General features: G+C 44.9%; 1 protein-coding gene across 1 annotated transcript in view; it reads left to right on the forward strand.

The window, feature by feature from the left end:
- The window catches only part of sult6b1 (sulfotransferase family, cytosolic, 6b, member 1), a 64,265-nt gene extending 38,716 nt beyond the window's left edge, over positions 1 to 25,549 (forward strand). The window contains exons 4-7 of the mRNA XM_070889240.1: positions 9,272 to 9,398; positions 16,550 to 16,644; positions 20,434 to 20,590; positions 24,828 to 25,549. Of these exons, the coding sequence (XP_070745341.1) occupies positions 9,272 to 9,398; positions 16,550 to 16,644; positions 20,434 to 20,590; positions 24,828 to 24,958 (510 nt within the window). The 3' untranslated portion in view covers positions 24,959 to 25,549. The remainder of the gene's footprint in view (positions 1 to 9,271; positions 9,399 to 16,549; positions 16,645 to 20,433; positions 20,591 to 24,827) is intronic.
- The last annotated feature ends 1,820 nt before the right edge of the window (positions 25,550 to 27,369 follow it).

Genomic DNA, 27,369 nt, shown 5'->3' on the forward strand with positions numbered 1-27,369 from the left:
CAACCGACATCATGGTTGACCATGAAGCCGAACTCACCATCCCCAGCAGCCCGGCAAGGCCCAGTGAAGAACTAACCAACTCACCCACACCTGCATTTGTACCGAGCCGATCGACAAGGGCGCGAAAAGCCCCAGATCGTCTCACCTTGTAAATAAATGTACTATTGACTTCACGGGGAGTGATGTTATGTATTTAACCCCTTGCAACCTGTATTACACGACCACCAGAGGGCCTACCTGTTGGAGTCCCAAGGGATCCCAGCATCCTTTGGGAGCACGGTATATAAGCAGGCCACCCACGAGGTACCTGCACTTTGGAGTCTCATTAAAGGAGCTAAGGTCACACTTGCTCATTGTACACAGTACTTAGTTTCATCCTTTATTATGAGCTTATCACCCTTGCCCTCAAAGACTATCTGCCCCATCTGTGACAGAGACTGTGGTTCTCATATTGGACTGTTCAGCCAACTAAGGACTCAAGTTAAGAGTGGAAGAAGCCTTCCTCGATTTTGAGGGACTGCCTATGATGACATGGGAGATTACTACAGAAGATTAAGAGCAAACTAGATTTAAAAATTGGTTAGAAGATAGAGTAGGAGTTGAGGGCAGTTTTTGAGTGGTTGGTAGCATCGGTGTCCCATTGGATTCAATGCTGAGGCCACATCTGTTCACTGTGTACATCAATGATTTGGATTTCTGTAACACCAGTAATCTTACTCTGAAAGATAATAGGCTCAGTGTTGTGAAAAAGAGAGCAGAGGGAGTTCAGGGTATACGTTCACAGGACATTAAAGGCAACACCTCTGGTTGATAAAGGCTGTATATTAAAAAATGTTAATAGAATTTTAGGTTTTATCACAAGAGGTATGGAGCTGGATTTTTCGGTCTTCTGCGCTCCATTTTTTGCACCGGAGCGACGGCAATGGAGGCAGTGAGGTCTTCTAGGCGTGCGGTCAGTCTCCAGCGCCCTGCAGCGATCCTCGGATCCGGTTTTGTGGCGGCACGGAGCAGCACCGCTCGGAAGAACTGTGCCGGTGTGCAACACCCCTGGTTGCAACACTGGCGTGAGTTTGAACACCTGCCCGACCAGTCCGCCCGGAAGTGCGCTCCGTAATGACCGCCTGGGAAATCAGGGCGGTCCAACAATCCTGTCAGCGAAGAGGTTAGTAATGGACTCCGAGGGCAAGTGTGATTGTTTTTTCTTTTTAATTTTTTTTAATGTGTTGTGGTGGCGTGGGCAATGTTTTGGGAATGTTTTTGTGGGTTTTTTTAAGATTTCCTTTCCCCCCACCCCCCACCACGAGACGTCTCTTGGAGCACTCCCGGGCCTGCTCTTTAGCTCTGGAGTTTCCCATCCTTGCGCCAAGAGAGGTGTACAATGCCTCCCTTGGCGCTTCACCACCTGACGCAGGGGCCAGATGCCCAAACTTACCGACTGGGGCGCAAATTATTCCCTGCCGCTAACTTTCCCACCCCGCCACCATTATCGTCCCAAAAACATAAAAGCCTGAAATCCAGCCCAGGAAGTATAAAATCTAGCCTATATCAAACCTTAATATACTCTTGAGGTCTTCTGCATGCAGTATTGGGGTCCACATTATAAAAGGATATTGAGGCTTTAGGGACAGTACAACACAGACTCACTATGATGCTGTCTGGTATGAGGAAATACAAATGTGAAGAAAGATTTGAAAAATTGGGTCTTTGTTGGAACAATGTATGTTACGGGGCTGTATGATCGTGTTTAAAATTGTGAAATGATGAGACTGGGTAGTTCGGAGCAGACTGTTTCCACTGTTAAGTGGTCAAGAACAAGGGGCCATTGATGCAAGATTGAATGCAAGAGACTTGGAACAAAGGGCAGAAGAAACTTCTTTTACACAGAAAGTAGTGTAGTTATGACCTCTCTGTACAAACCAGATAGAATGCAGATGAGCTAACACAGGCAAAGTTAAACTCTATTTATAATTATCGCACTGCATTGTGTAGAAGTGGTTTAGGAATTGATCTGCGCTGGAAATGAGTGCACTTGAAGACAGAGTGGGATGTTTGTGATTGAACCAGTCTTTCCCCCAGCCCTGGGTCGAATCGTCTTCCAGCATTCTCTCACCGGGCCCACATGAAGATAGCCAATTGGATGAGGTACTGGAGAGAATCCAGCACCCATGGAACATAGAAACATAGAAACATAGAAAATAGGTGCAGGAGTAGGCCATTCAGCCCTTCTAGCCTGCACTGCCATTCAATGAGTTCATGGCTGAACATGCAACCTCAGTACCCCATTCCTGCTTTCTTGCCATACCCCTTGATCACCCTAGTAGTAAGGATTACATCTAACTCCTTTCTGAATATATTTAGTGAATTGGCCTCAACAACTTTCTGTGGTAGAGAATTCCACAGGTTCACCACTCTCTGGGTGAAGAAGTTTCTCCTCATCTTGGTCCTAAATGGCTTACCCCTTATCCTTAGACTGTAACCCCTGGTTCTGGACTTCCCCAACATTGGGAACATTCTTCCTGCATCTAACCTGTCTAAACCCATCAGAATTTTAAACGTTTCTATGAGATCCCCTCTCATTCTTCTGAACTCCAGTGAATACAAGCCCAGTTGATCCAGTCTTTCTTGATATGTCAGTCCCGCCATCCCGGGAATCAGTCTGGTGAACCTTCGCTGCACTCCCTCAATAGCAAGAATGTCCTTCCTCAAGTTAGGAGACCAAAACTATACACAATACTCCAGGTGTGGCCTCACTAAGGCCCTATACAACTGTAATAACGCCTCCCTGCCCCTGTACTCAAATCCCCTTGCTATGAAGGCCAACATGCCATTTGCTTTCTTAACCGCCTGCTGTACCTGCATGCCAACCTTCAATGACTGATGTACCATGACACCCAGGTCTCGTTGCACCTCCCCTTTTCCTAATCTGTCACCTTTCAGATAAAAGTCTGTCTCTCTGTTTTTACCACCAAAGTGGATAACCTCACATTTATCCATATTATACTTCATCTGCCATGCATTTGCCCACTCACCTAACCTATCCAAGTCACTCTGCAGCCTCATAGCATCCTCCTCGCAGCTCACACTGCCACCCAACTTTGTGTCATCCGCAAATTTGGAGATACTACATTTAATCCCCTCGTCTAAATCATTAATGTACAATGTAAACAGCTGGGGCCCCAGCACAGAACCTTGTGGTACCCCACTAGTCACTGCCTGCCATTCTGAAAAGTACCCATTTACTCCGACTCTTTGCTTCCTGTCTGCCAACCAGTTCTCAATCCATGTCAGCACACTACCCCCAATCCCATGTGCTTTAACTTTGCACATTAATCTCTTGTGTGGGACCTTGTCGGAAGTTATAGCAGATGCATTCGTTATAATCTACCCAAATTCTCTGGACTCTGGGGAGGTACCAGCGGATTGGAAAGCAGCTAATGTAACGCCTCTGTTTAAAAAAAGGGGCAGACAAAATGCAGGTAACTATAGGCCGGTTAGTTTAACATCTGTAGTGGGGAAAATGCTTGAAACTATCATTAAGGAAGAAATAGCGGGACATCTAGATAGGAATAGTGTAATCAAGCAGACGCAACATGGATTCATGAAGGGGAAATTATGTTTAACTAATTTACTGGAATTCTTTGAGGATATAACGAGCATGGTGGATAGAGGTGTACCGATGGATGTGGTGTATTTAGATTTCCAAAAGGCATTCGATAAGGTGCCACACAAAAGGTTACTGCAGAAGATAAAGGTACGCGGTGTCAGAGGAAATGTATTAGCATGGATAGAGAATTGGCTGGCTAACAGAAAGCAGAGAGTTGGGATAAATGGGTCCTTTTCGGGTTGGAAATCGGTGGTTAGTGGTGTGCCACAGGGATCGGTGCTGGGACCACAACTGTTTACAATATACATAGATGACCTGGAAGAGGGGACAGAGTGTAGTGTAACAGAATTTGCAGATGACACAAAGATTAGTGGGAAAGCGGGTTGTGTAGAGGACACAGAGAGGCTGCAAAGAGATTTGGATAGGTTAAGCGAATGGGCTAAGGTTTGGCAGATAGAATACAATGTCGGAAAGTGTGAGGTCATCCACCTTGGGGGAAAAAAAAACAGTAAAAGGGAATATTATTTGAATGGGGAGAAATTACAACATGCTGCGGTGCAGAGGGACCTGGGGGTCCTTGTGCATGAATCCCAAAAAGTTAGTTTGCAGGTGCAGCAGGTAATCAGGAAGGCGAATGGAATGTTGGCCTTCATTGCGAGAGGGATGGAGTACAAAAGCAGGGAGGTCCTGCTGCAACTGTACAGGGTATTGGTGAGGCCGCACCTGGAGTACTGCGTGCAGGTTTGTTCACCTTACTTAAGGAAGGATATACTAGCTTTGGAGGGGGTACAGAGACGATTCACTAGGCTGATTCCGGAGATGAGGGGGTTACCTTATGATGATAGATTGAGTAGACTGGGTCTTTACTCGTTGGAGTTCAGAAGGATGAGGGGTGATCTTATAGAAACATTTAAAATAATGATGGGGATAGACAAGATAGAGGCAGAGAGGTTGTTTCCACTGATCGGGGAGACTAGAACTAGGGGGCACAGCCTCAAAATACGGGGGAGCCAATTTAAAACCGAGTTGAGAAGGAATTTCTTCTCCCAGAGGGTTGTGAATCTGTGGAATTCTCTGCCCAAGGAAGCAGTTGAGGCTAGCTCATTGAATGTATTCAAGTCACAGATAGATAGATTTTTAACCAATAAGGGAATTAAGGTTACGGGGAGCGGGCGGGTAAGTGGAGCTGAGTCCACGGCCAGATCAGCCATGATCTTGTTGAATGGCGGAGCAGGCTCGAGGGGCTAGATGGTCTACTCCTGTTCCTAATTCTTATGTTCTTATGTAAGCCTTCTGAAAGTCCAAATACACCACATCAACTGGTTCTCCCTTGTACCACTCTACTGGAAACATCCTCAAAAAATTCCAGAAGATTTGTCAAGCATGATTTTCCTTTCACAAATCCGTGCTGACTTGGACCTATCATGTCACCTCTTTCCAAATACGCTGCTATGACATCCTTAATAATTGATTCCATCATTTTACCCACTACCGATGTCAGTCTGGCCGGTCTATAATTCCCTGTTTTCTCTCCCCCTCCTTTTTTTAAAAATGGGGTTACATTGGCTACCCTCAACTCCATAGGAACTGATCCAGAGTCAATGGAATGTTGGAAAATGACTGTCAATCATCCGCTATTTCCAAGGCCACCTCCTTAATTACTCTGGGACGCAGTCCATCAGGCCCTGGGGATTTATCGGCCTTCAATCCCATCAATTTCCCCAACACAATTTCTCGACTAATAAGGATTTCCCTCAGTTCCTCCTTCTTACTAGACCCTCTGACCCCTTTTATATCCGGAAGGTTGTTTGTGTCCTCCTTAGTGAATACAGAACCAAAGTACTTGTTCAATTGGTCCGCTATTTCTTTGTTCCCCGTTATGACTTCCCCTGATTCTGACTGCAGGGGACCTACGTTTGTCTTTACGAACTTTTTTCTCTTTACATATCTATAGAAACTTTTGCAGTCCGTCTTAATGTTCCCTGCAAGCTTCCTCTCGTACTCTATTGTCCCTTCCCTAATCAAACCCTTTGTCCTCCTCTGCTGAGTTCTAAATTTCTCCCAGTCCCCGGGTTCACTGCTATTTCTGCCAATTTGTATGCCACTTCCTTGGCTTTAATACTATCCCTGATTTCCCTTGATAGCCACGGTTGAGCCACCTTCCCTTTTTTATTTTTACGCCAGACAGGGATGTACAATTGTTGTATTTCATCCATTAGGTCTCTAAATGTCTGCCATTGCCCATCCATTGTCAACCCCTTAAGTATCATTCGCCAATCTATCCTAGCCAATTCACGCCTCATACCTTCAAAGTTACCCTTCTTTAAATTCTGGACCATGGTCTCTGAATTAACTGTTTCATTCTCCATCCTAATGTAGAATTCCACTATATTATGGTCACTCTTTCCCAAAGGGCCTTGCACAATGCGATTGCTAATTAATCCTCTCTCATTACACAACACCCAGTCTAAGATGGCCTCCCCCCTAGTTGGTTCCTCGACATATTGGTCTAGAAAACCATCCCTTATGCACCCTAGGAAATCCTCCTCCACCGTATTGCTTCCAGTTTGGTTAGCCCAATCTATATGCATATTAAAGTCACCCATGATAACTGCTGCACCTTTATTGCATGCATCCCTAATTTCCTGTTTGATGCCCTCCCCAACATCACTACTATTGTTTGGAGGTCTGTACACAACTCCAACTAATGTTTTTTGCCCTTTGGTGTTCTGCAGCTCTACCCATATAGATTCCACATCATCTAAGCTAATGTCCTTCCTAACTATTGCATTCATCTCCTCTTTAACCAGCAATGCTACCCCACCTCCTTTTCCTTTTATTCTATCATTCCTGAATGTTGAATACCCCTGGATGTTGAGTTCCCAGCCCTGATCATCCTGGAGCCACGTCTCTGTAATCCCAATCACATCATATCTGTTAACATCTATTTGTACAGTTAATTCATCCACCTTATTACGGATACACCTTGCATTAAGACACAAAGCCTTCAGGCTTGTTTTTTTAACACCCTTTGTCCTTTTAGAATTATGATATAGTGTGGCCCTTTTTATTTCTTGCCTTTGTTTACTCGGCCTTCCACTATTGCTTTTTACCTTTCTACCATCTGTTTCTGACTCCATATTACTTCGCCCTATCTCGCTGCATAGGTTCCCATCCCCCTGCCATATTAGTTTAAACACTCCCGAACTGCATTAGCAAATGTTACCTCCAGGACATCAGTTCCAATCCTGCCCAAGTGCAGACCGTCCCTTTTCTGCAGGTCCCACTTCCCCCAGAACTGGTTCCAATGTCCCAGGAATTTGAATCCCTCCCTCTTGCACCACTGCTCAAGCCATGTATTTATTCTAACTATCCTGCTCCCTCTACTCTGATTAGCACGTGGCACTGGTAGCAATCCAGAGATTACTACCTTTTGAGGTCCTACTTTTTAATTTAACTCCAAGCTCCCTAAATTCAGCTTGTAGGACCTCTTCCCACTTCTTACCTATATCGTTGGTACCTACATGTACCACGAAAACTGGCTGTTCACCCTCCCTCTCTAGAATGCTCTGCAGCTGCTCCGAGACATCCTTGACCTTGCACCAGGGAGGCAACATACCATCCTGGAGTCTCGGTTGCGGCCGCAGAAATTCCTATCTATTCCCCTTACAATAGAGTCCCCTATCACTATAGCTCTCCCACTCTTTTTCCCACCCTTCTGTGCAGCAGAGCCACCCACAGTGCCATGAACCTGGCTGCTGGTGCCTTCCCCTGGTAAGTCATCTCCCCCAACAGTATCCAAAGCGGTGTGTCTGTTTTGGAGGGAGATGACCGCAGGGGACTCCTGCACTGCCTTCCTGCTCTTGCCTTGTCTCTTGGTCACCCATTCACTATCTGTCCTAACCCTTACCTGCGGTGTGACCTACTCACTAAATGTGCTATCCACAACATTCTCAGCATCGCGCATGCTCCAGAATGAGTCCATCCACAGCTCCAGTGCCATAATTTGGTCTGTCAGGAGCTGCAACTGGACACACTTCCCGCACACATAGTAGTCAGGGACATTGGAAGCGTCCCTGACTTCCCACATAGCACAGGAGGAGCATGACACGGGTCCGAGCTCTCCTGCCATGACTTAACCCTTAAATTAATTTACTTACTAAAATTTACTTAAACACCAAGCAGCTACTTAGTCGTTCACTGCCAATTAAACCAATCTAAAAGTCAGTCTAAAAGAGAGTTATACTTACCAGTCGAACAGCCAACCACTTACCAGCTTGGCTGTAACGTCACCTCTCGATTTTGCACCCCTCTATCTTTGTCTGCAACTGGTTGGGCTGGTCTCCGGGTCCTACTCTCACACTCCTTATCAGCTGCTCTAGTGTCAGCACTGGTAGGAAAAACAAGACAAAACAGCACCTGCCACCCCCTCTTGCCCGAACTCACCCACTTACCAAACTCACAAATGCCACTCTATGCTGCTGCACTCCATGCTCTGCACGAGCTGCCTCTTTTTAAACTGTATCTAGGTCAGATGACTCACTACTGGTCAGTCGTTTACAGAACTGGTTTTAACTAGCTGCTAATTGCCTGCTACCGGAGAGTTACCTTGTTTTTCTCTGCCTAAACCTGAAAGATTCCCAACTATTTAACTTTTCCCCTTTAAATTAAACTGCTACTTACTTAGAAGCTACTGGCAATTGCCACTCACAATTTACTCCAGCCTCCAAATGGTTTAAAGAGAATAACCCTTAAAACTCACCCACTTACCAAACTCACAAATGCCATTCTATGCTGTTGCTCAGCATGGACCTGAGGAAGTCAGGAAAGAAACTGGGGTGTGGAGAAAATTGACAAAAAGAAAAGAGGAAAATAAATGAAGTGGCACTTATCTGTTATTTCAAGCAGGATATTGCGTGTGGTAGACTTGGTCGGTGCCCAGTGTGATACGCCTTGGCTGGTAAAATGCCAACTGAAGTTGGGTTTCCCTACACAAATGAGTTCATAAACGTGACTGTCACCAGAAAGGAGCAGAGTATAGGGCAAGCACTTCTATATAGAGAGGGAGGGTGAGTCATACTAAATTGCGCTTGAACCTGAAACCTGATGGCCAGATCACGAGTGGAATTAACATAGTCATGAGAGCAAGCTACTTGCATGACCCCTTTCAGCCAGTAAAATCTGAAACCAGGGAGGGTAAAACAATCTTTTTTACCGGTGTGGTTTGAGAGTAGACTTTACACCATGAATGGTTTATCTTTTGTTAATGCAAAGAGTACCACCTTTATGAAATTGAGTGCTGATTGGAACCAGGTCCGCAACCTCCACTGAAGCGATTCCTGTTATAAATGTGAAAGCAGAATAGATTGTGATGTTGTTCTGTTTGGTCTCCCCAGTTGATACGTTCAAAATAAAGGATGAAACTGAGTACTGTGTACAATGAGCGAGTGTGACCTTAGCTCCTTTAATAAGACTCCAGAGTGCCGGTACCTCGTGGGTGGCCTGCTTATATACTGTGCTCCCAAGGGATGCTGGGATCCCTTGGGACTCCCAACAGGTAGGCCCTCTGGTGGTAGTGTAATACAGGTTACAAGGGGTTAAATACATAACACCAGTAGTGTTGCAGAAAAAGATTAAATCCAAATTTCTCTTGTCGCCTCTCTATAGGTGCTGGTTGTGTGTCGCAATCCCAAGGACAACGCGGTGTCCTATTATCACTTCTGTCTGAATAACCCTCTCCTGCCCAACCCTGCATCCTGGGATGAGTTCTTCAAAAAGTTCATGACTGGAGAAGGTACACGTCTTGGCTACCATGACGGTTATTTTTAACCGTTTCAAACTGCATAATACTTTTAGAATTTTAATCACAAGCCACCGGCCCTTTGGAAAGCTGACTTCAGGATATACAAGTGTATGCAGTTGATTATCGAAGCAACAGAACCCTCTCTGTGCCGCAGGGATTGGTGGGGTGAGGAGAGCACGATGCGTATATCTTTTCTTTATGGTCTGCCTTTTCTTTTTCTCAATGAAACCCAAGTTTCCCCTTATACTGACTGTTTTTTTTCTACTTCAATGCAAAGGAGGATCAAAGCACTTCTGTTTATTCTGTATCGCTGCTGATCACTTCAGTCATGTAACTTTGGTCTCCTTTGGCTAAAACATACCTCTTTACCACCTCACTAAGTTTATCTACTGCCTCTATCGCTTTCCTAATCTGTAACTCTCTGCAACTTAAAAAAAACATTTTACCAAACCGATTCGAAGCTATCAACAATAACGTTTACCTGTGCTGAAAGCACTATTCTGGGTGACTTCAGTGCTCACAGTCCGCAATAGCTCCACTTCTCTTCTACTGATCAGATCAAGATTAAAGATTAGTACTTTGCTATCCAGAATTGCTCCTCAATTAGTCTACCTGGCTTACTCGCTAATATCCATGGTGAGTAGGTAATTCAAGAAGTCTCCCATTCCTTCCTTGTCTCTAATCGCAAGTCTTGCATTGTATCTGTCTCCTCACTGCTGGCATTTTCTAACTACTTTCTCATGTCTGGCTCGTGTAGATTACCCCGCTACAAATCACACTCTGTAAGCCAGTCCTGTCTTGGCTTGACACCATAATTTAAAGTATTTCTGCAGGCCCCTCTGATATCCATGCTATGTGCTCCTGACCCTGAAAGCTTTGTGGCACGAGCGTGAATTTGTAGAATCTACCCCATCCGTATTGGCCAACTGCAGTGGTCGGTATATGTTCGAGTTGGGATGGTGCATGACTTGAGAGCTGATGTTCCCGTGGCGTTCCCAGTCTCGTCCTTCTGCGTGATGAGGTCGCAGGGAGAGGAAGGTACTGTTAAGGTAACCCTGCGGTAGATATATATTGCTGCTACAGTGTGCTGGTGACAGAGGGGGTGAATGATTCCAGTGGCCGGGTGTCAGTCAAGCGAACTGCACTGCCCCGGATGGTGCCGAGCTTCTTCAGTATTGTTGCCGCTCCATCCATTCAGGCGAATGCTCACACTCCTGGCTTGAACCTTGTAGATGGATGGGCTTTGAGGGGTCAGGAGCTGAGCCACTTGTTGCAGAGTTTCCAGCCTCTGTCCTGCTCTTGTTGATATCTGGTCAATGGTGACTCCTGAGGTGGCGATGAGGGTTGACTTAGCGATTGGTGCTGTTGACGGTTAGAGGGATATGGTTAGCCTTTTTCCCATTGGCACTTGTGCGGCACAAATGTTACGTGCCACTTGTCAGCCCAAGCCTGGTTGTAGTCCAAGTCCTGCTCGAATGGGCTGCTTCATTTTCAGAGGAATTGTGAATGGAATTGAGCACTTGAGTTGTCAATCTCACTCCTTACTTGTGATGGAGGGAAGGTTGTTAAAAGAGCTGAAGATCGTTGATGCAAGGATGCTGCCATGGGGAACTATTGCAGAGATGTCTTGCAGTGTGACGACTGCCTCTGGCTGTCTTCCTTTGTCAGGTTTGCCTCCAGTCATTGGAAGAATTTCCCTTTGATCCTCATTCTGCTCGGGCTCTTCAATGCCATTGTAATGCCCTGGTATCCATGGCTCTCCTCTGGCATTCAACTTGTGTCCGTGTCTAACTCAAGGCTGTAGTGAGGACTGGAGCGGAGTGTTTCTGGTCAACCTGAGCTGAGCATGAGTGAGTAGGTTTTTCTTCTTGTAATATTGATTAATCATTCCAGTACTTTACTGATGATTGGAAGGAGGCTTGTAATTGACCAGGTAAGATCGATCATTTTCTTTGTGACTCGGACATACCTGGGCAATATTCCACGTTGCCTATTGATGCCAACGTCACAGCTGTACTGAGACAGCGTAGCAAGTTCCTCTTCAGCACTAGAACTGGGATGTTGACGCGGCCCATAGCCTTCACTGTGTTCAGTGTACCACTTCATACTGGTCGAACCATTGTCCTGCATTTATTTACAAATAAAATAGTACAGAGAGAAAAGAACAAAGGTGCATTTATATAGCACCTTCTTTACAGCCAACTCATTATTTTTGAATTGTCGCTGCTGTTGTAGGCAAACATGGCAGGAAGTTTGATTCAGGGGAAAATGATGGCCAGGAGAACTCCCCTGTTCTTCTTGAAACAGTGCACTGGGTCCTTCTATGTCATCTGAAAGGGTAGACAGGGTTTAATATGTTTTGTGAAAGTCAATGCCTCCGACAATACAGCACTCCTTCAGTATTGCATTGAAGTGTCAGTACTAGGTTATGTGCTCAAGTCTTGGCATGGGATTTGAACCCATGACCTTCTGACTCGGGCAAGAGTGCTGCCACAGAGTCAAGACTGAGACTGTAGAAGGAAAACAACATGGACAAAATCCCAAACAGCAAAGTTTTTGAGAGAATCAGCCCTCAAATGAACATACCCTTTTCAGAAAATTCCTTTATGTAGTTTCTGGGAATAGAATGAAAGAACCTGCCTTTATATAGCGCCTTTCATGTCCTCTGGGCGTCCCAAAGCGCTTTGCAGCCAATGAAGTAGTTTTGATGCGTTGTAATGTAGACAAACCGAGCAGTTTCTTAGACTGTGTTTGCTTGGTAATCGGGCTGCAGTTTCAAAGTGTATCTGTTCAGATACTGCGGTGTTGCGTATAGAATGCACAAGTCCTGCAGAGTCTTTTCAAAGTGTGCTGTCAATCATTTGTAATTAGAAGAACAATCACTCTGATCTCAACATCCAAAGGCCATGCAAGCAAGATGACTAAATGGAATGTTACTGTGAAGTCAAACACAAATTGTTTGAGACTCAAGCACCAACACCTACTCTGGCTCATGCAGCATTCAGTTCACCCCAGATCAAAGCACCTTTATTTTAACCGTTTCCTGATCTAAAATGGAAGACTGTGATACTTTACTTTCTTCCAGCCTCATAGTGAGCGATGGAGTAGGCTTCAGTTTAAAGGGTCAATTTTAACCCCCTCTCTAATCAGTGTGGACAGGGGGTAAGATGACTGGGGATTTGTGCTGTGTTCCTGCCCTTTCTCCCCTCCCCTGCCTTTCAACCATAGCTTCTACCAGCCTGACCATGCACGGGAAGGCCTCCTGACACAGAGAAGCGGGGGCCTCATTTTAAATGGCAGTGTCGCGTCCTGATGACATTCTAACTGCAGGAGTGCTCCTCCTGGGTGTCGTGGGTCTCCCCTGCCTTGTGTTTCTCCCCCTCCCGATCGTAGATTTGCTGGCCCCCATCCCCATATACCTACTTACCTTTGCTGGAGACCATACGGTAAGCGGGCGGGGAAGTGGAGTTGAGGCCAGGATCCGATCAGCCACGATCTCATTGAATGGTGGAGCAGGCTCAAGGGGCCAAATGGCCTACTCCTGCTCCTATTTCTTACGTTCTTATGTACCCCGCCTGACCCATCCTCTTCCCCCCCCCCCTCCCCCCACCCCCACCAATCTGAGTCTCGCCCACTGGCGATGTCTGCATTCCCACCAGCTCTCCCAGGTCTGGCGCTCCGGGATGGGGGCTGTTGTATGGTTCACCACCTGCTTCAGCCCGACAGCCCCCAATTCCTGCCCCAACTTAAAACGGCCCTTAAACATTTAACTGTACAAATTCAAAGGCAAAATCTCCTACTGTTATCACGTGCTCCATCTTTAGGGGGTGACTTTACGCAGAGGATTGCCCTGTTTTTCCATTGTAACTTCGGTGGAAGAACTGTGAAACCCCCCCTCTCCTCCCCCCCAAAAAAAAACATTGTAAATCTCCTTAGTTCTTGGCCTCACTGTCTGCTGTAACCTCAACTCAAACTCTCAGTCTCCCTTTGAAGCTGCTTCCAAGTTCCCTGTGTTTCTATTATTGTAGAATATAAATTTCATGTTCCTCTCAATAAATCTTAAACTCTAAAGTTCAAGTCCATCCAAGCCTGGAGTGCTATTCTTGTGTATATGGGGAGTTTCGAACGCCTCCCTCGCAATCCAGACCGATACGAGAAAAAGATTGCCTGATAGATAGATTGCCTCGCACCCATAAATTTTCAACCTTGAAAATTAGCAAAAGTTAACCAACAGCTTCAAAAAGCGGGTACAGTTTAAAAAAAAAATCTGAAACTTAAAACTACCCTGATTGTAAGCCTAATGGCATCTGAAAACACAAAGTAACATCGGCTTTGTACCTTGAGCTGTGGTATGTTTGCTTGTGTTGGAGTGAAAGGAAACATAAGCCTAGGGAAGTCTGAAGGAGGAATACAAATCTTGAAGGCACAAAATGTCTCTACTGTTTGGGGGAAGAGGGTCTGGAGCACTCCACCTGCCCCAGGCAGAAGATTTTCATTTTTAACATTTTCCAGTCTTGTGGAATCTACAACCAACGTGGTGATTACAATTTTATTTTTGTTGAAGTCTAAAGGTACAGACAGGTTTGTGTGGGATTAACGAGAAGCCCAAGACCTGTCATCCAAGTGGGCTGATGGCAGCAACGGAGTTGCCTAGCAACCACATCCCTCGCTCTTTGACCCCCTCCCGCCCCATCAAGTCGGGAGACCAACGCTGGTACAATGCAGAGTGTAGAAAGCCAGGCTAAACAGCAAAGCTGCCTCCCTACACTTTTTGGAAGTCTTTTGGCATCTTTTTTGAAACTCTCCCCGCTCCTCACCCCCAAGTACTTACCTTAAGCCGGGGACCGTTTCCTTGGTTACCCAGCATCAGTCGCCTCCCACCCCAATTCATGCTCCCGCCTACTTGCCTTGACGTCAATCTATCTGGTTATGCGCGGGAGACCCATTTCAGATATTATGACAAAGCCCGGCCGTTAAAATCTGATTTCCGGGAGTGCTACCCTACCCACCCCATGACACATCAATCCCCCCCAACAAAATCAACCCCCCCCCCACCCTCCCCCGCACCACCACCCCAGTCATTTAAAAGAACATATTAGAAGAGTCAGAGTTTTTTCAATTAGCTCAGTCTATTAGATGGAGGACGGGGATTCCCTTGGATCAGAATTGTTAAACCTATTCTGTACTGTATGATTACGGCTGGTAATTTGATGAGGGGGAAGATGTGTCAACAGTATCTGGGCAGCTGCAGGGAAAATGGTGCGCTCAAAAGCGTAGTGGCGTGGGAGTGCACACCCTACCACTTCAGCTCTGCTTTGTGTGTTCTACCAGAAATGTCACTCCATTCAGCAGAGGACACGACTGGTTCAGCTTCATCAAATGGAGCAAAACAAAAAAAAAACACTTTCAAAAAGACACCATTGCCTTCTCCCAGCCAACTCATGAGTTTTTTAGTTTTGGCTCCCTCTGATCGCTTCCTCCTGGCTTCAGGCCCTTGTCTTGCTGTTTCTGACTTTAGTACTAACCTTATTAATATACTAAAAACTTTGGCTCTGAAATTCTGCAGGGGTTTTCCCAGTCTCCCATCGTAAATCTAGCGAGAATCGGGCAGCACTGCCCAAGTGACCTGTTTTCACTAATAAATGCGATAGGCAATTTAGGAGAAACTACTTTATCCAGAGAGTGGTGAGTATGTGGAACCCGCTACCACAGGGAGTCGATGAGGCCAATAGTAAAGATCCATTTAAGGGGAAGCTAGATAAGCACATGAGGGAGAAAGGAATAGAAAGATATATTGATAGCGTGAGATGAAGTAAGGGTGGGAGGAGGCTTGTGTGGAGCATAAACACCAACTTGGACTGGTTGGGCCGAATGGCTTGCTTCTGTGCGGTAAATAAATACTATGCAATTTCCCAGGTCGTTCCATTAGTCTCCTACTGGAGATTAAATTCCTCTGCCCACATTTATAATGGAAACTGCAGATGTGAACTTATGTGGCGCCACCACTGGTGAGATGGGGTAACTACAGCGTGACACGTTTACTTAGGTAGTTTCCATTTTAAATGTGGACATAGTAATTTATATTGGAAAAATATAAAAAGTAAAGATTGAATGTATGACTTTAAAATGGGAACTGCATTGTGTCTATGTGCCTCATTCCGATATCTTTCAGCTTCTATTCCCACTTCTCCTGCAGACTACATGTGGTCTTGACTCCCGTATCCAATGTTATGGGACTTCCCTTTTTTAAATCACTAATTCTAGACAAAATTACACTTTAACATTTTGCTACTGTTTAGTTGTTGCTTTAATAAATCTGATTCACAGCTTTTAAACTAAGGCACATTGTCTAATAGATTAACTATTCTGGTAAGACACAAAAGGATCATTTGCAAGAAGCAAATGACATTAACAAAGCTGCTGTGTTTGACAGTGTCCGACGCTGCATCACCAGATATTGTGTGTGTGCTGGATGAGTGCAGCTCCAACAACACTCAAGAAGCTCGACACCATCCAGGACAAAGCAGCCCGCTTGATTGGCACCCCATCCACCACCTTAAACATTCACTCCCTCCACCACCGGCACACCGTGGCTGTAGTGTATACCACCTACAAGATGCACTGCAGCAACTCGCCAAGGCTCTTCGGCAGCACCTCCCAAACCCGTGACCTCTACCATCTAGAAGGACAAGGGCAGCAGCCGTATGGGAACACCATCACCTCCACGTTCCCCTCCAAGCCACACACCTTTCTAACTTGGAATTATATCGCCATTTCTTCATCGTCGCTGGGTCAAAATCCTGGAACTCCCTCCCTAATAGCACTGTGGGAGTTCCTTCACCATAGGACTGCAGCTGTTCAAGAAGGCAGCTCACCACCACCTTCTCAAGGGCAATTGGGGATGAGCAATAAATGCTGGCCTTGCCAGCGATGCCCACATCCCATGAACAAATATTTTTTTTAAATATGTGTGAGGTCACCTTTCTGTTTGTGGACAATGAGGAACTCGCTTACAGTAATGGTTCTTGGCACTGAGCAAGAGAGAAGTATCCAGTGTGGCCCAAACATCATACAGCCGCACAAGTGTGACTCTGCCTTTAATATTTTTCTATTTGACATTATATTTTTTATTTTTTAAACAGTTGGCTGGGGCTCCTACTTTGATCATGCGCTCAGCTGGGAGAAACACATTGATGACAAGGATGTGATGCTGATTACGTATGAAGAGCTGAAAGAGGTACAGCGGGAATTTATTTTATAATGGTGCAAACCCAATACTGTACAGATTAGCACGCAGGAGTACAGTGCACACTTACTGATACATGAATGCATAGGTGCTGTGTCTTAACCTCCGAACTATTTTGTGCTTTTTAGAACTGTTGAACTCCGCGATTTCAACCTCCTGGCCAATATTTATCCCTCAACCAACATCATTAAAACAGATTATCTGGTCATTAACACACTGCTGTTTGTGGGAGCTTGCTTGCTGTGTGCTAATTAGCTGCTGCGTTTCCTACAGTACAACACTTCAAAAAAGTATTTCATTAGCAGTAAAGCACTTTGGGACGTGCTATGTTTGTGAAAGGCGCTATATAAATGCGTCTTTCTTTTTTCTTTCACCTTCTCCTATTTCCCTATAAAATGTTGTTTGTAATTTACTATTAATTTAAGAACCTCCACGTTTCTGTTAATGACACTGCATACACTGTAAATGGAGTTTCCCCTCCTTTCTAATTGATCTATTTTTCCCAGGTTTCAAGTCAGTAGTTGCCAGTTTATTTCCAATGGGATCGTTTCCATTAAGGCCAACAGACTGAAGCAGCGCTATGCAAATAATTGCATGGTCAATTGGCATTTGCTGAATATTCAGACCAGAATTGTGAAGCGATTGCTGCTCAGTGGTGCAGAGACTTACTTTAGTAACCACCTCCCCACTCCCACCTCCCTGCTCCTCTCCTAACTTTTAAAAAAATATAAAAAACAAACTATCCAAGCCTTATCAATAGGTGGAAAAAGACTTGCATTTATATAGCACCTTTCACGACCACCGGACGGCTCAAAGCACTTTACAGCCAATTAAGTACTTTTGAAGTGCAGTTACTGTTGTAATGTGGGAAACGCAGCAGCCAATCTGTACGCAGCAAGCTCCCACAAACAGCAATGTGATAATGACCAGATAATCTGTTTTTGTTATGTTGATTGAGGGATAAATAAGGGCCAGGATATGGGGCATAAACTCCTCTTTGAAATAGTGCCATGGGATCTTTTACATCCACCTGAGAGAGAAGACGGGGCCTCGGTTTAACGTCTCATCTGAAAGACCTCACCTCCGACAGTGCAGCACTCCCTCAGCACTGCACTAGAGTGTCAGCCTCAATTTTTGTGCACTTGAACCCAAAACCTTCTGACTCAGAGGCGAGTGTGCTACCTACTGAGCCATGGCTGACAGATCAATGTCCTGTGTATAGAGTGATTTGTAGCTATCTGTGTGGGTCAATGGGTCAAGATCAATTTGACAATTGTCCTTGGCAATTTTTCCTCGGGGAGCAAGTTAACTCAATAGCACAGGCATTCAATTTAATCCATTTAAAAAGCTGTGTTAAGCATGACCAATAATTAAAATTAAATTAACAAATTAAAGAAAGAAGGATTTGCATCTCTATGACATTTGCACATGTTTCTCAAACCTCTCAATTGACTTTGCAAAACAAATGACTCTGAAGTGCGGCCGTTAAGTAGACAAACAACCGTGCAGTCAATGGCTCTATTATTGGTGGTATACAGAGTCCTTTGCTGTTCTTCAAATAGTAGCAGGGGCTCTTTAGTGCCCACCTGAACATGCAGATGGGGCCTCAGTTTAAGGTCTCATCCGAAGGACAGTACCTTGAACCATGCAGCGCTCCACCAGTGCTGAATTAAATTATGATCTGTAGTCCTGGATAGTGACCCCAGAGGGATGTGCGCTTTGACTTATTATTCCACCCCACTCACCCATCCCCTTTCTGGGAGGAAGTCTCAAGTCTCTGCTTGGTATCACCTCTGCTAGCGATGGAGATTTTTTTTTTGTGCCGGGAGGGAGAGGGGTTAAACCTAGACTGCATTGCACCACTCGATGGCATAGCACATTGAAGCATCAAGAGGCTGTGTCACTGCTCCTCCTGTCGTGGTCCAGTTTAAAACTCAGCATTGCAAAGCTACTTTCAGACAATCTTTATTTCTCACGCTTCAATCACAGTGTGATGTCATGAGGAAGTTGGGAAATACTGGAAATGTAATTGTGACATCCGAAAGATCAACATCAAATCTGTTCCACAGTGTGGCAATAATGCAATTTCACGTTGTGAAATGGATGTTGAATCAGTTTTGGTATGCGACATTTACTGTAATTTTTTAAATTTGAAAGCAGGGCAAGGAGCTCCTGCAATTGCTCAATTACAAGTGAATAGAACTGAGAAGGAAGGAACAGCTTCGATTCCTGGTTTCTGCTGTGTTGTCTAACCTCGGGCTGCGGCAACTTTAGTCTCATCTTTTGCCTAAATCTTTGCACTCATCAGTGGGCAGCACTCTCACTTCTGAGTCAGAAGGTTGTGGGTTCAAGCCCCAGTCCAGGGACTTGAGCACATTATTCTAGGCTGACACTCCCAGTGCAGTGCTGAGGGAACGCTACACAGTCTGAGGTCCTGTCTTTCGGGTGAGACGTTGAACAAAGGCATGGACTAATTGGGCCGAATGGCATTTATGCTCCACTCGAGCCTCCTCCCGTCTTTGCTCAGTTAAATCTATCAGCGTAACCCTCAATTCCCTTCTCCTCATATGCTTAATGCATCTATACTATTCGCCTCAACTACTCCCTGTGGTAGCAAGTTCCACATTCTCACCATTCTCTGGGTAAAGAAGTTTCTTCTGAATTCCCTATTTGTTTTCTTGGTGACTATCTTATATTGATAGCCTCTAGTTTTGCTCTTCCCCACAAGTGGAAACATTCTGTATCTATTCTATCAAAACCTTTCATAATTTTAAAGACCCCTATTAGGTCACCCATCAGTCTTCTCTTTTCAAGAGAAAACAGACCCAGCCTGTTCATCCCTTCCTGATAAGCCTATCCTTGAGGTATACCCTCGCATACTGACACTGGCTGTCTGGGCTCGCCCATTGGGAATGGCCACTTGGATGAGGTACTATGCGGTTGCCAGCACCTGTGAAACTGACCCTCTGCAGGGATCTGCACTTTTTTAGGGGAGAAAAGAGGTACAAAATTAGGGGAAGAAACACATTTACAACATAAGTGGTGCAAAATCAGCTTTATGTCCAACATTTGCCGAACTTAAAATATTTTTTTAAATCTAGACTGTTTAAAGATATACTTTAATCAATTTAATGTTAATCTATTTTCTTTATTTTACTTGCCTTATGCTAGCAGGTTGTTTTGCGTCAGAGTGGTGGGGTATGACTTTATACTTTTGGGAAAGATTTCCTGTGTGTGAAAAATCATAGAGCAGTTCTTTACATTTTTTTTGATTTGGCTACACCTAGCACACAAGAGGAAATCTTCCTCCATCATTGCTGGAGGGGCAAGTTCCTAATCTCGGTCCAAGGGAGCATCCAAGTGGAACAGCGAAGGAAAGAATGAGTTACTCCCTGGTGACCTTTGTGAACCTGCCACATGCTGTTCCCCAGAGCCCGTTCTCTCTGTCTCTCTCTCTCTCTCTCTCTCTCTCTCTCGCGCGGCGGGAATGATGAAGGGTGTGGGGTTTAAAAGGACGGGCGAGAAATAAACTGAACATTGGTGTGGAATATATTACTTAAAAATTCTTGCCTATATTTAGCCATCTTGCTCTCTCAGCACTGCACTATGCTTGGATCAGACTGAGGCCAACATACTGTGGCCCCAATTGTGTGACCTGCACCTCCCTCATTGCTGGGAGCACAGGATTGCTGAATTTATGCATCTATTTTGTTCGACCGACTTTCCTTTTCATAGATTTATTAAAATGTTTTGGGTTCTTGCCTCCCCCCCCCCCAATAGAACTTGGCAAAGGGGGTGCAGAAAATCGCAGAGTTCTATGGCATTACTCTGAGTGAGGAACACATTCAACACATTGCTTGCACTGGAACCTTCCAGGCCATGAGTGACAATTCCCAGGAAACTCACTCCATCTTTGGCAAAGTTATCTTCCGAAAGGGTAGGTGAAAATGAAATCTTGTGAGAGTCTTAAATGGTCATTTTGAGACAGGAAATGGAATGTTATTGGTGTCTTAGGAAATCTCATGTGACGTGATTTTATTTTTGATGTGGATTGTTCCACCACACATTTGGCAAAACTTTTTTCCCCACTTGATTTGCTAAGACTTGTTGCTGGCGATGATGCTCACCAGATGTTGTAATGTAGAGGAAAAGGAGATATTTCACAACATCAACAGTAGGTATCCTTGTAACAGAGTTTAGCATTGCATGACATTGCAGTGTGTTAGACATTATGCCGCAATGCTGTTATCATCTGGAAACACAGCGTCAGTTTCCACATGTACGCTGATGACACCCAGCTCGACCTCACCACCACTGCTCTTGACCCCTCCACGGTCTCTAAATTGTCAGACTGCTTGTCCGACATCCAGTTCTGGATGAGCAAAAATGTTCTCCAATTGAATATTGGGAAGACCGAAGCCATTGTTTTCGGTCCCCCACCACAAACTCCGTTCTCTTGCCACTGACTCCATCCCTCTCCTCAACTTCTGTCTGAGGCTGAACCAGACTGTTTGTAACCTTGGTGTCATATTTGACCCTGAAATGAGCTTTTGACCACATATCCGCAGCGTAACAAAGACCGCCTATTTCCACCTCCATAACATCGCCCGCCTCTGCCCTTGCCTCAGCTCATTTGCTGTTGAAACCCTCATCCATGCCTTTGTTACCTCTAGACTTGACTTTTCCAGCGCACTCCTGGCTGGCCTCCCACATTCTAACCTACGTAAACTAGAAGTGCTCCAAAACTCGGCTGCCCATGTCCTAACTCGCACCAAGTCCTGCTCACCCATCAACCCTGTGCTCGCTGACCTACATTGGCTTTCGATTTCAAAGTTCTCATCCATATTTTCAAATCCCTCCATGGCTTTTCACCTCCCTATCTCTGTAATCTCCTCCAGCACCACAACCCCCCCGAGATGTCTGTGCTCCTCTAATTCTGCCCTCCTGAGCATCCCGGATTATAATCGCTCAACCATTGGTGGCCGTGCCTTCTGTTGCCTAAGCCCCAAGCTTTGGAATTCCCTGCCTAACCCTCTCCGTCTCGCTACCTCTCTTTCCTCCTTCAAGCCGCTCCTTAAAACCTACCTCTTTGACCAAACTTTTGGTCACCTGCCCTAATTTCTACTTGTACAGCTCGGTGTCAAACTGTAGGCAATGGACTGATGGTGACTACAGAAGAGGAGACATGGGGAGAAAGTTGAACAAGATCATTTGATGTTTTTGCATCATGTCTACCAGATTGGCATCATCATTCTTCACACTTTCGCTCCTCTGAGCCTTTCACAGTAATCTAACTGGTGGGGGCTGAAATTGGTCTTTGACGGTGGTGAAAATGGACGATAAGGAATTGGAAGCCCGTTGTACAATCAGCCTGATCTTTTTCCATTCATTTCATTGGAAAAGAGAATCAGGCAGGGTGTGAAATGGGTGTTGATTGAGGTGTTTAAGATGATTCAGGTGTGTGTGTGTAAGATGATTAAAGAATTTGTTAGGTTAGATAGAGAGAAACTATTTCCTCTGGTAGGGGAGTCCAGAACAAGGGGCATAACCTTCAAATTAGAGCTGGGCCGTTCAGGGGTTATGTCACGAAGTGCTTCTTCACACAAACGGTAGTGGAAATTTGGAACCTTCTTCCCCCAAAAAGCTGTTGAGGCTGTGGGTCGATTGAAGATTTCAAAACTAAGATTGCTAGATTTTTGTTGAGCAAGGGTATAGGATTATGGTACCAAGGCAGTGTAAATAGAAAATAGATGCAGGAGTAAGCCATTCGGCCCTTCGAGCCTGCACCACCATTCAATAAGATCATGGCTGATCATTCCCTCAGTACCCCTTTCCTGCTTTCTCTCCATACCCCTTGATCCCTTTAGCTGTAAGGGCCATATCTAACTCCCTCTTGAATATATCCAACGGACTGGCATCAACAACTCTCTGCGGCAGGGAATTCCGCAGGTTAACAACTCTCTGAGTGAAGAAGTTTCTCCTCATCTCAGTCCTAAATGGCTTACCCCTTATCCTAAGACTGTGTCCCCTAGTTCTGGATTTCCCCGTCATCAGGAACATTCTTCCCACATCTAACCTGTCCAGTCCCGTCAGAATCTTGTAAGATTCCATGAGATCCCCTCTCGTCCTTCTAAACTCCAGTGTATAAAGGCCCAGTTGATCCAGTCGCTCCTCATATGTCAGTCCCGCCATCCCGGGAATCAGTCTGGTGAACCTTCGCTGCACTCCCTTAATAGCAAAAACATTCTTCCTCAGATTAGGAGACCAAAACTGAACACAATATTCCAGGTGAGGCCTGGAAGTTAAGATACAGATCAGACATGATCTAATGAATGACGGAACAGGCTCGAGGGGCTGAATGGCCTATTCCTATGGGCTGCCAATTCACTATCGCCTATTTTGCGATACGACCATAGACTAGTTTCCCCCTGATTTCAAGGCTGGTTTTTGCTGTGTCCCCCTGTTTCTCCGGATGATGGGAGCGTCAGTGAAAAGGCACAGTGAAGTGTTCAATTTAATTTAGAACATATTCTAGAGGAACCTCTCCGAACACAAGGCAATAAACATTGCAATAATATGCCTGGAAAAGTAGGCGTGGTAAATACTTTGAGGTTCCAAACACGGTTGGATTTAATTCCAAGCAATCATGAAGTTATTACCAGTATGCTTGGGTGCGCACCGGCCAAGGAAGGCCCCCAGTATATAGGTGGCCCTCTCAGGGCCGGATTAACCATGGGGTGGATTGGGGCTCAGGCCCACCAAAGAACATCGACCCACCAAATAGGCTGAATAGAATAGACAATATGGGCCCAAGTTTCAACTGGATTTGCTCCTATTTTTTTGGAGCAACTAGTTTTTTTTGGAGTATCCTAGAAATTGCAATTCTCCACATTTAGTTTGCTCCAGTTCTAGTGAGTTAGTTTGGTTTCGTTTTAGTTCAGTTTTTTTTTCAAACGGGGGCGTGTCCAGCCACTTATGCCTGTTTTGCAAGTTTGAACTGCGAAAAGTTACTCAAACTAAATTAGAATGGAGTAAGTGTCCACTTTTGTACGTTCAGAAAAACCTTGTGTAGAGTTAAGAAATCAGTGCAGCTAGCCAGAGATAGGGTGTGGGGGTGGGGGCGGGGGCAAAGAGAGAGCACTAAACACCTTCACTTTTAAAAATAAAGAAACATCATCAATAATAAATGATAAATCAATCAATCAATAAATAAAAAAATTAAAAATTAACAAAATAAAAGATCAATCAATAAATCAACAAATAAAAAAATAAAAGTCCCTACCTCACCTACTGCAGCACGCAACACCTATCCGTTCGGCCAGGGGCTAGGGGCGGGAAATCAATCACCCAGCAGCTCACTAAAGGACGCAGCAGCATATCTTCGGCCGTTCGGCCAGGGACTATGGGCGGGAAAGCGCTCACCCAGCCAATGTTTCTGTGCCATGCGCGCACACTCCAACGCGCATGCGCAATGCTGCCGGCACTCACAGACACGCTGGGCCCTAGCCCCGCCCCCATGCCAGCTGTGTAGACACAGCACGTTGATAGCTCCACCCCCCCCCGCAGCTCAAGCTGCGCTGCGCCGACTGGAATGGAGGCCTGCAGACACTTCAGAATAGTGAGGTACTTTTTAGGCGCACTTTTAATTCTAAATAATAGGCGCAAGGCTTGGAGGTGTGCCGTTCTAATGACCAGTTCAAACTTGGGCCCTAAGAGAGGAAAAACAAGACCGAGGAAAATAGATTCACTTGTTTAATAACAAATACAGAAGTACCTATATACACTAATGTACCTATATACAGAACAGAATATGTTCTAGCCTGTTTTATTTCACATGTTATTGAGAGAAATTTGCATATATGTCCAGGAATTTAGTATTGCAATGTTACCAGAACCAAAATATATACCTACTTGATACAGAATATATACTTTCATTGTGGAATATGCTGGCCTATGTTTTCATACTCAGAATCAGAATCATATACGTCATTTAATGAACATGAACACACATAACTGTAGGCCCATTTAGATCAGTTTGCCCCAGGCCCATCAGGCCCTCAATCTGGCCCTGCCTCCCATTTACTTTGGTTTGAGGGAACCAGTCATAGGATTGTACATAATTGGCTGAACTCGATCGGTTTTATTGACTCTGCAGGTTTTATTTTTACATTTAGGTGTGGTTGGAGACTGGAGAAACCTTTTCACCGATGAACAGAGTCAAGAGATGGATGCGAAGTTTGAATCGTGTTTAGCTGGCACGAAACTAGGGGCAAAATTGAAATATGACCTCTACTGTAAGCATTAAACAACAGCCCTGTGAACATTGTGATGAACGAGGACTAATTCTTGTTTTTTTTTTAAAAAGAAAAGTGATTAGAACTAAGCACGATAAACTCTCAGCTTCTTTCTTCCGTGCTCCCCGCCGCGCCCTCCTCCCAATGGTGGCCGTAGCAATCATCTCGCACCTTCTGTTCCTCCTCAGCAGAAACGAATCCACTCTGAAATTTCTTGCAATTCATCAAAGGTGAATACTGCCTGATGTATACTGTAATATCGCAGTCTCACAGGCTCTACACTGTTGTGGCAGCAACGTGACATGTCCTGAACAAGGCCGATTATAGGTCATTGCGGTAAGGATTGTTGTCATCTGCATCCTGGCAGGCACGGCAGTTGTCATTAGCTCAAACGCAGGATGGAGAGCACCTTGATTGGTCCCTTTGTCTTTGTTGCTTTGTTCGAACGGCAGTGCTGAAGAAGGGATTGGAAATCTTTTAATGAAACAGTCGCATTTCTCATTTTCTTTAAAAATCAGTGGATACTGGGAATACCCAGCTGTACCTTGAGCACCTTTTTTAATGCTTTCCTGAAAAAGTATATTAAAAAATGAAGACATCAATTTCAGAGTTTCTGACTACCTTTTTTTTTTCTCCGTGCCCCAAGCTCTAGAACTCCCTCCCCAAACCTCTCCGCCTCTCTACCTCTTTCCTCCTTCATGGTCGTCCATTTAAAACGGAAATAGGAGGAATTTCTTCTCTCAGAGGGTTGTAAATCTGTGGAATTCTCTATCGCAATGAGCTGTGGAGGCTGGGTCATTGAATATATTTAAGGCGGAGATAGAGAGATCTTTGAACGATAAGGGAGTGAAGGGTTATAGGGAGCGGGCAGGGAAGTGGAGCTGAGGCCTGCATCAGATCAGCCATGATCTTATAGAATGGCGGTGCAGACTCGAGGGGCCGAATGGCCTACTCCTGTTCCTATTTCTTATGTTCAAGATGCTCCTTAAAACCTACCTCTTTGACCAAGCTTGTGGTCATACCGTCATTTCTTCTTGCGTCGCTCGTGTCAAATCTATTTTTTTTGTCTTGTAACATTCCTGTGAAGCACTTTGGGATGTTTTACTACGTTAAAGGCGCTATATAAATACAAGTTGTTTTTGAGATTAGGACCTACTAACAACATTGCGAGAAAGCAAGTTGCAATTCCTGAGTATTATTTTGCTCTCAGGTCATAAATTAAAGAGAAAAATCAGGCAACCTTGTCCTTCGTGAGGAATTCATCCCTTAACTTAGCCTCCACTGTTAATGTGTATCAGTCTGAATTCTTCAGGCTTTTTTTTAATATAATTATGAAAAGACTAGCATCCAAAAACAAAATGAGTCACTTGGGGTTTTGTTGGGTCTTTGATCTGCAGATTTTCCATGTGCTGTTTTGTTGATTGTGTTTTCTGAGATGTCACCGTGTGACGAAGCACTGTTGAAATGTAATAATTATTTTGCCATTCGGAGATAAGTGTTGGAAAATGAATACGAGAGCGCTATAACTGGACATTTGCTGTTTGGAACTTAGTCGCTTGTCAGCAGAAATAGCTGATGGAGCTCGGTGCTGTGTTTCTTTAATACATTGAGTAACAAAACAGCTGCATAGATACAGTTGCATAAACTTCTAAAGTAACAGCAGGAAATGTTGGCACCATGCAGCCTGTCTAACTCCATCTGGAGAAGAGCTCAAGGATGCGGTTCCGAGCCTAGCCACTGGGTGGTGCTAACAGCCTAATAGAGAGGGGAGAGTGCAGACACGGCAGCACATTCTGCACGAATGAAGTAACGAGCTGTGCGTCACGTTTCTGCAGATGGACTTTCTGAAGTGAAAGCTTTGTGGGCGATTTGCAGAGATCTCCCAGAAATTAAAGCATTAAAAATAAATGTGTTACACATCTTGACAGTATTTTCCTGCAGTTTTGAAAGCAGCCTGAGCAAATTCAAAACTGTGCACATGTGCACCTTGCTTTTTACAGCAGAATGTTCAGTACGGAATTATCCTGAATGTGTTTGCCACATGTGAATCATTAAAAAAAAATGTAATGGAAGGGAAAATGTTGTTACGGGCAGCTTATAACTCAGTTCAGGCAGTGTAGTACATATCCAGTCAGGTGTGGTGAGCAGCACTTGCGTTACAATCAAAGGAACATGGGAGCAGGAGTCGGCCATTCAGCCCCTAGAGCCTATTTCGCCATTCAATGAAATCATGGTTGATCTGCGACCTAACTCCATATACCCGCCTTTGACCCATGTCCCTTAATACCTTCTGAGTTAAATACCATCATACTGAATTTAAAACTGTGCTAATGCATTACTGCCGTTGCCAATGGAGCTAAATATTAAGGGAGCAAGTCTCATTAACAGAAGCCACTCAGCCATTTACTGAGTTAGTGAAACC

This window comes from Pristiophorus japonicus, chromosome 9, assembly GCF_044704955.1.
Source record: "Pristiophorus japonicus isolate sPriJap1 chromosome 9, sPriJap1.hap1, whole genome shotgun sequence".
Classification (NCBI taxonomy): Eukaryota; Metazoa; Chordata; class Chondrichthyes; family Pristiophoridae; genus Pristiophorus; species Pristiophorus japonicus.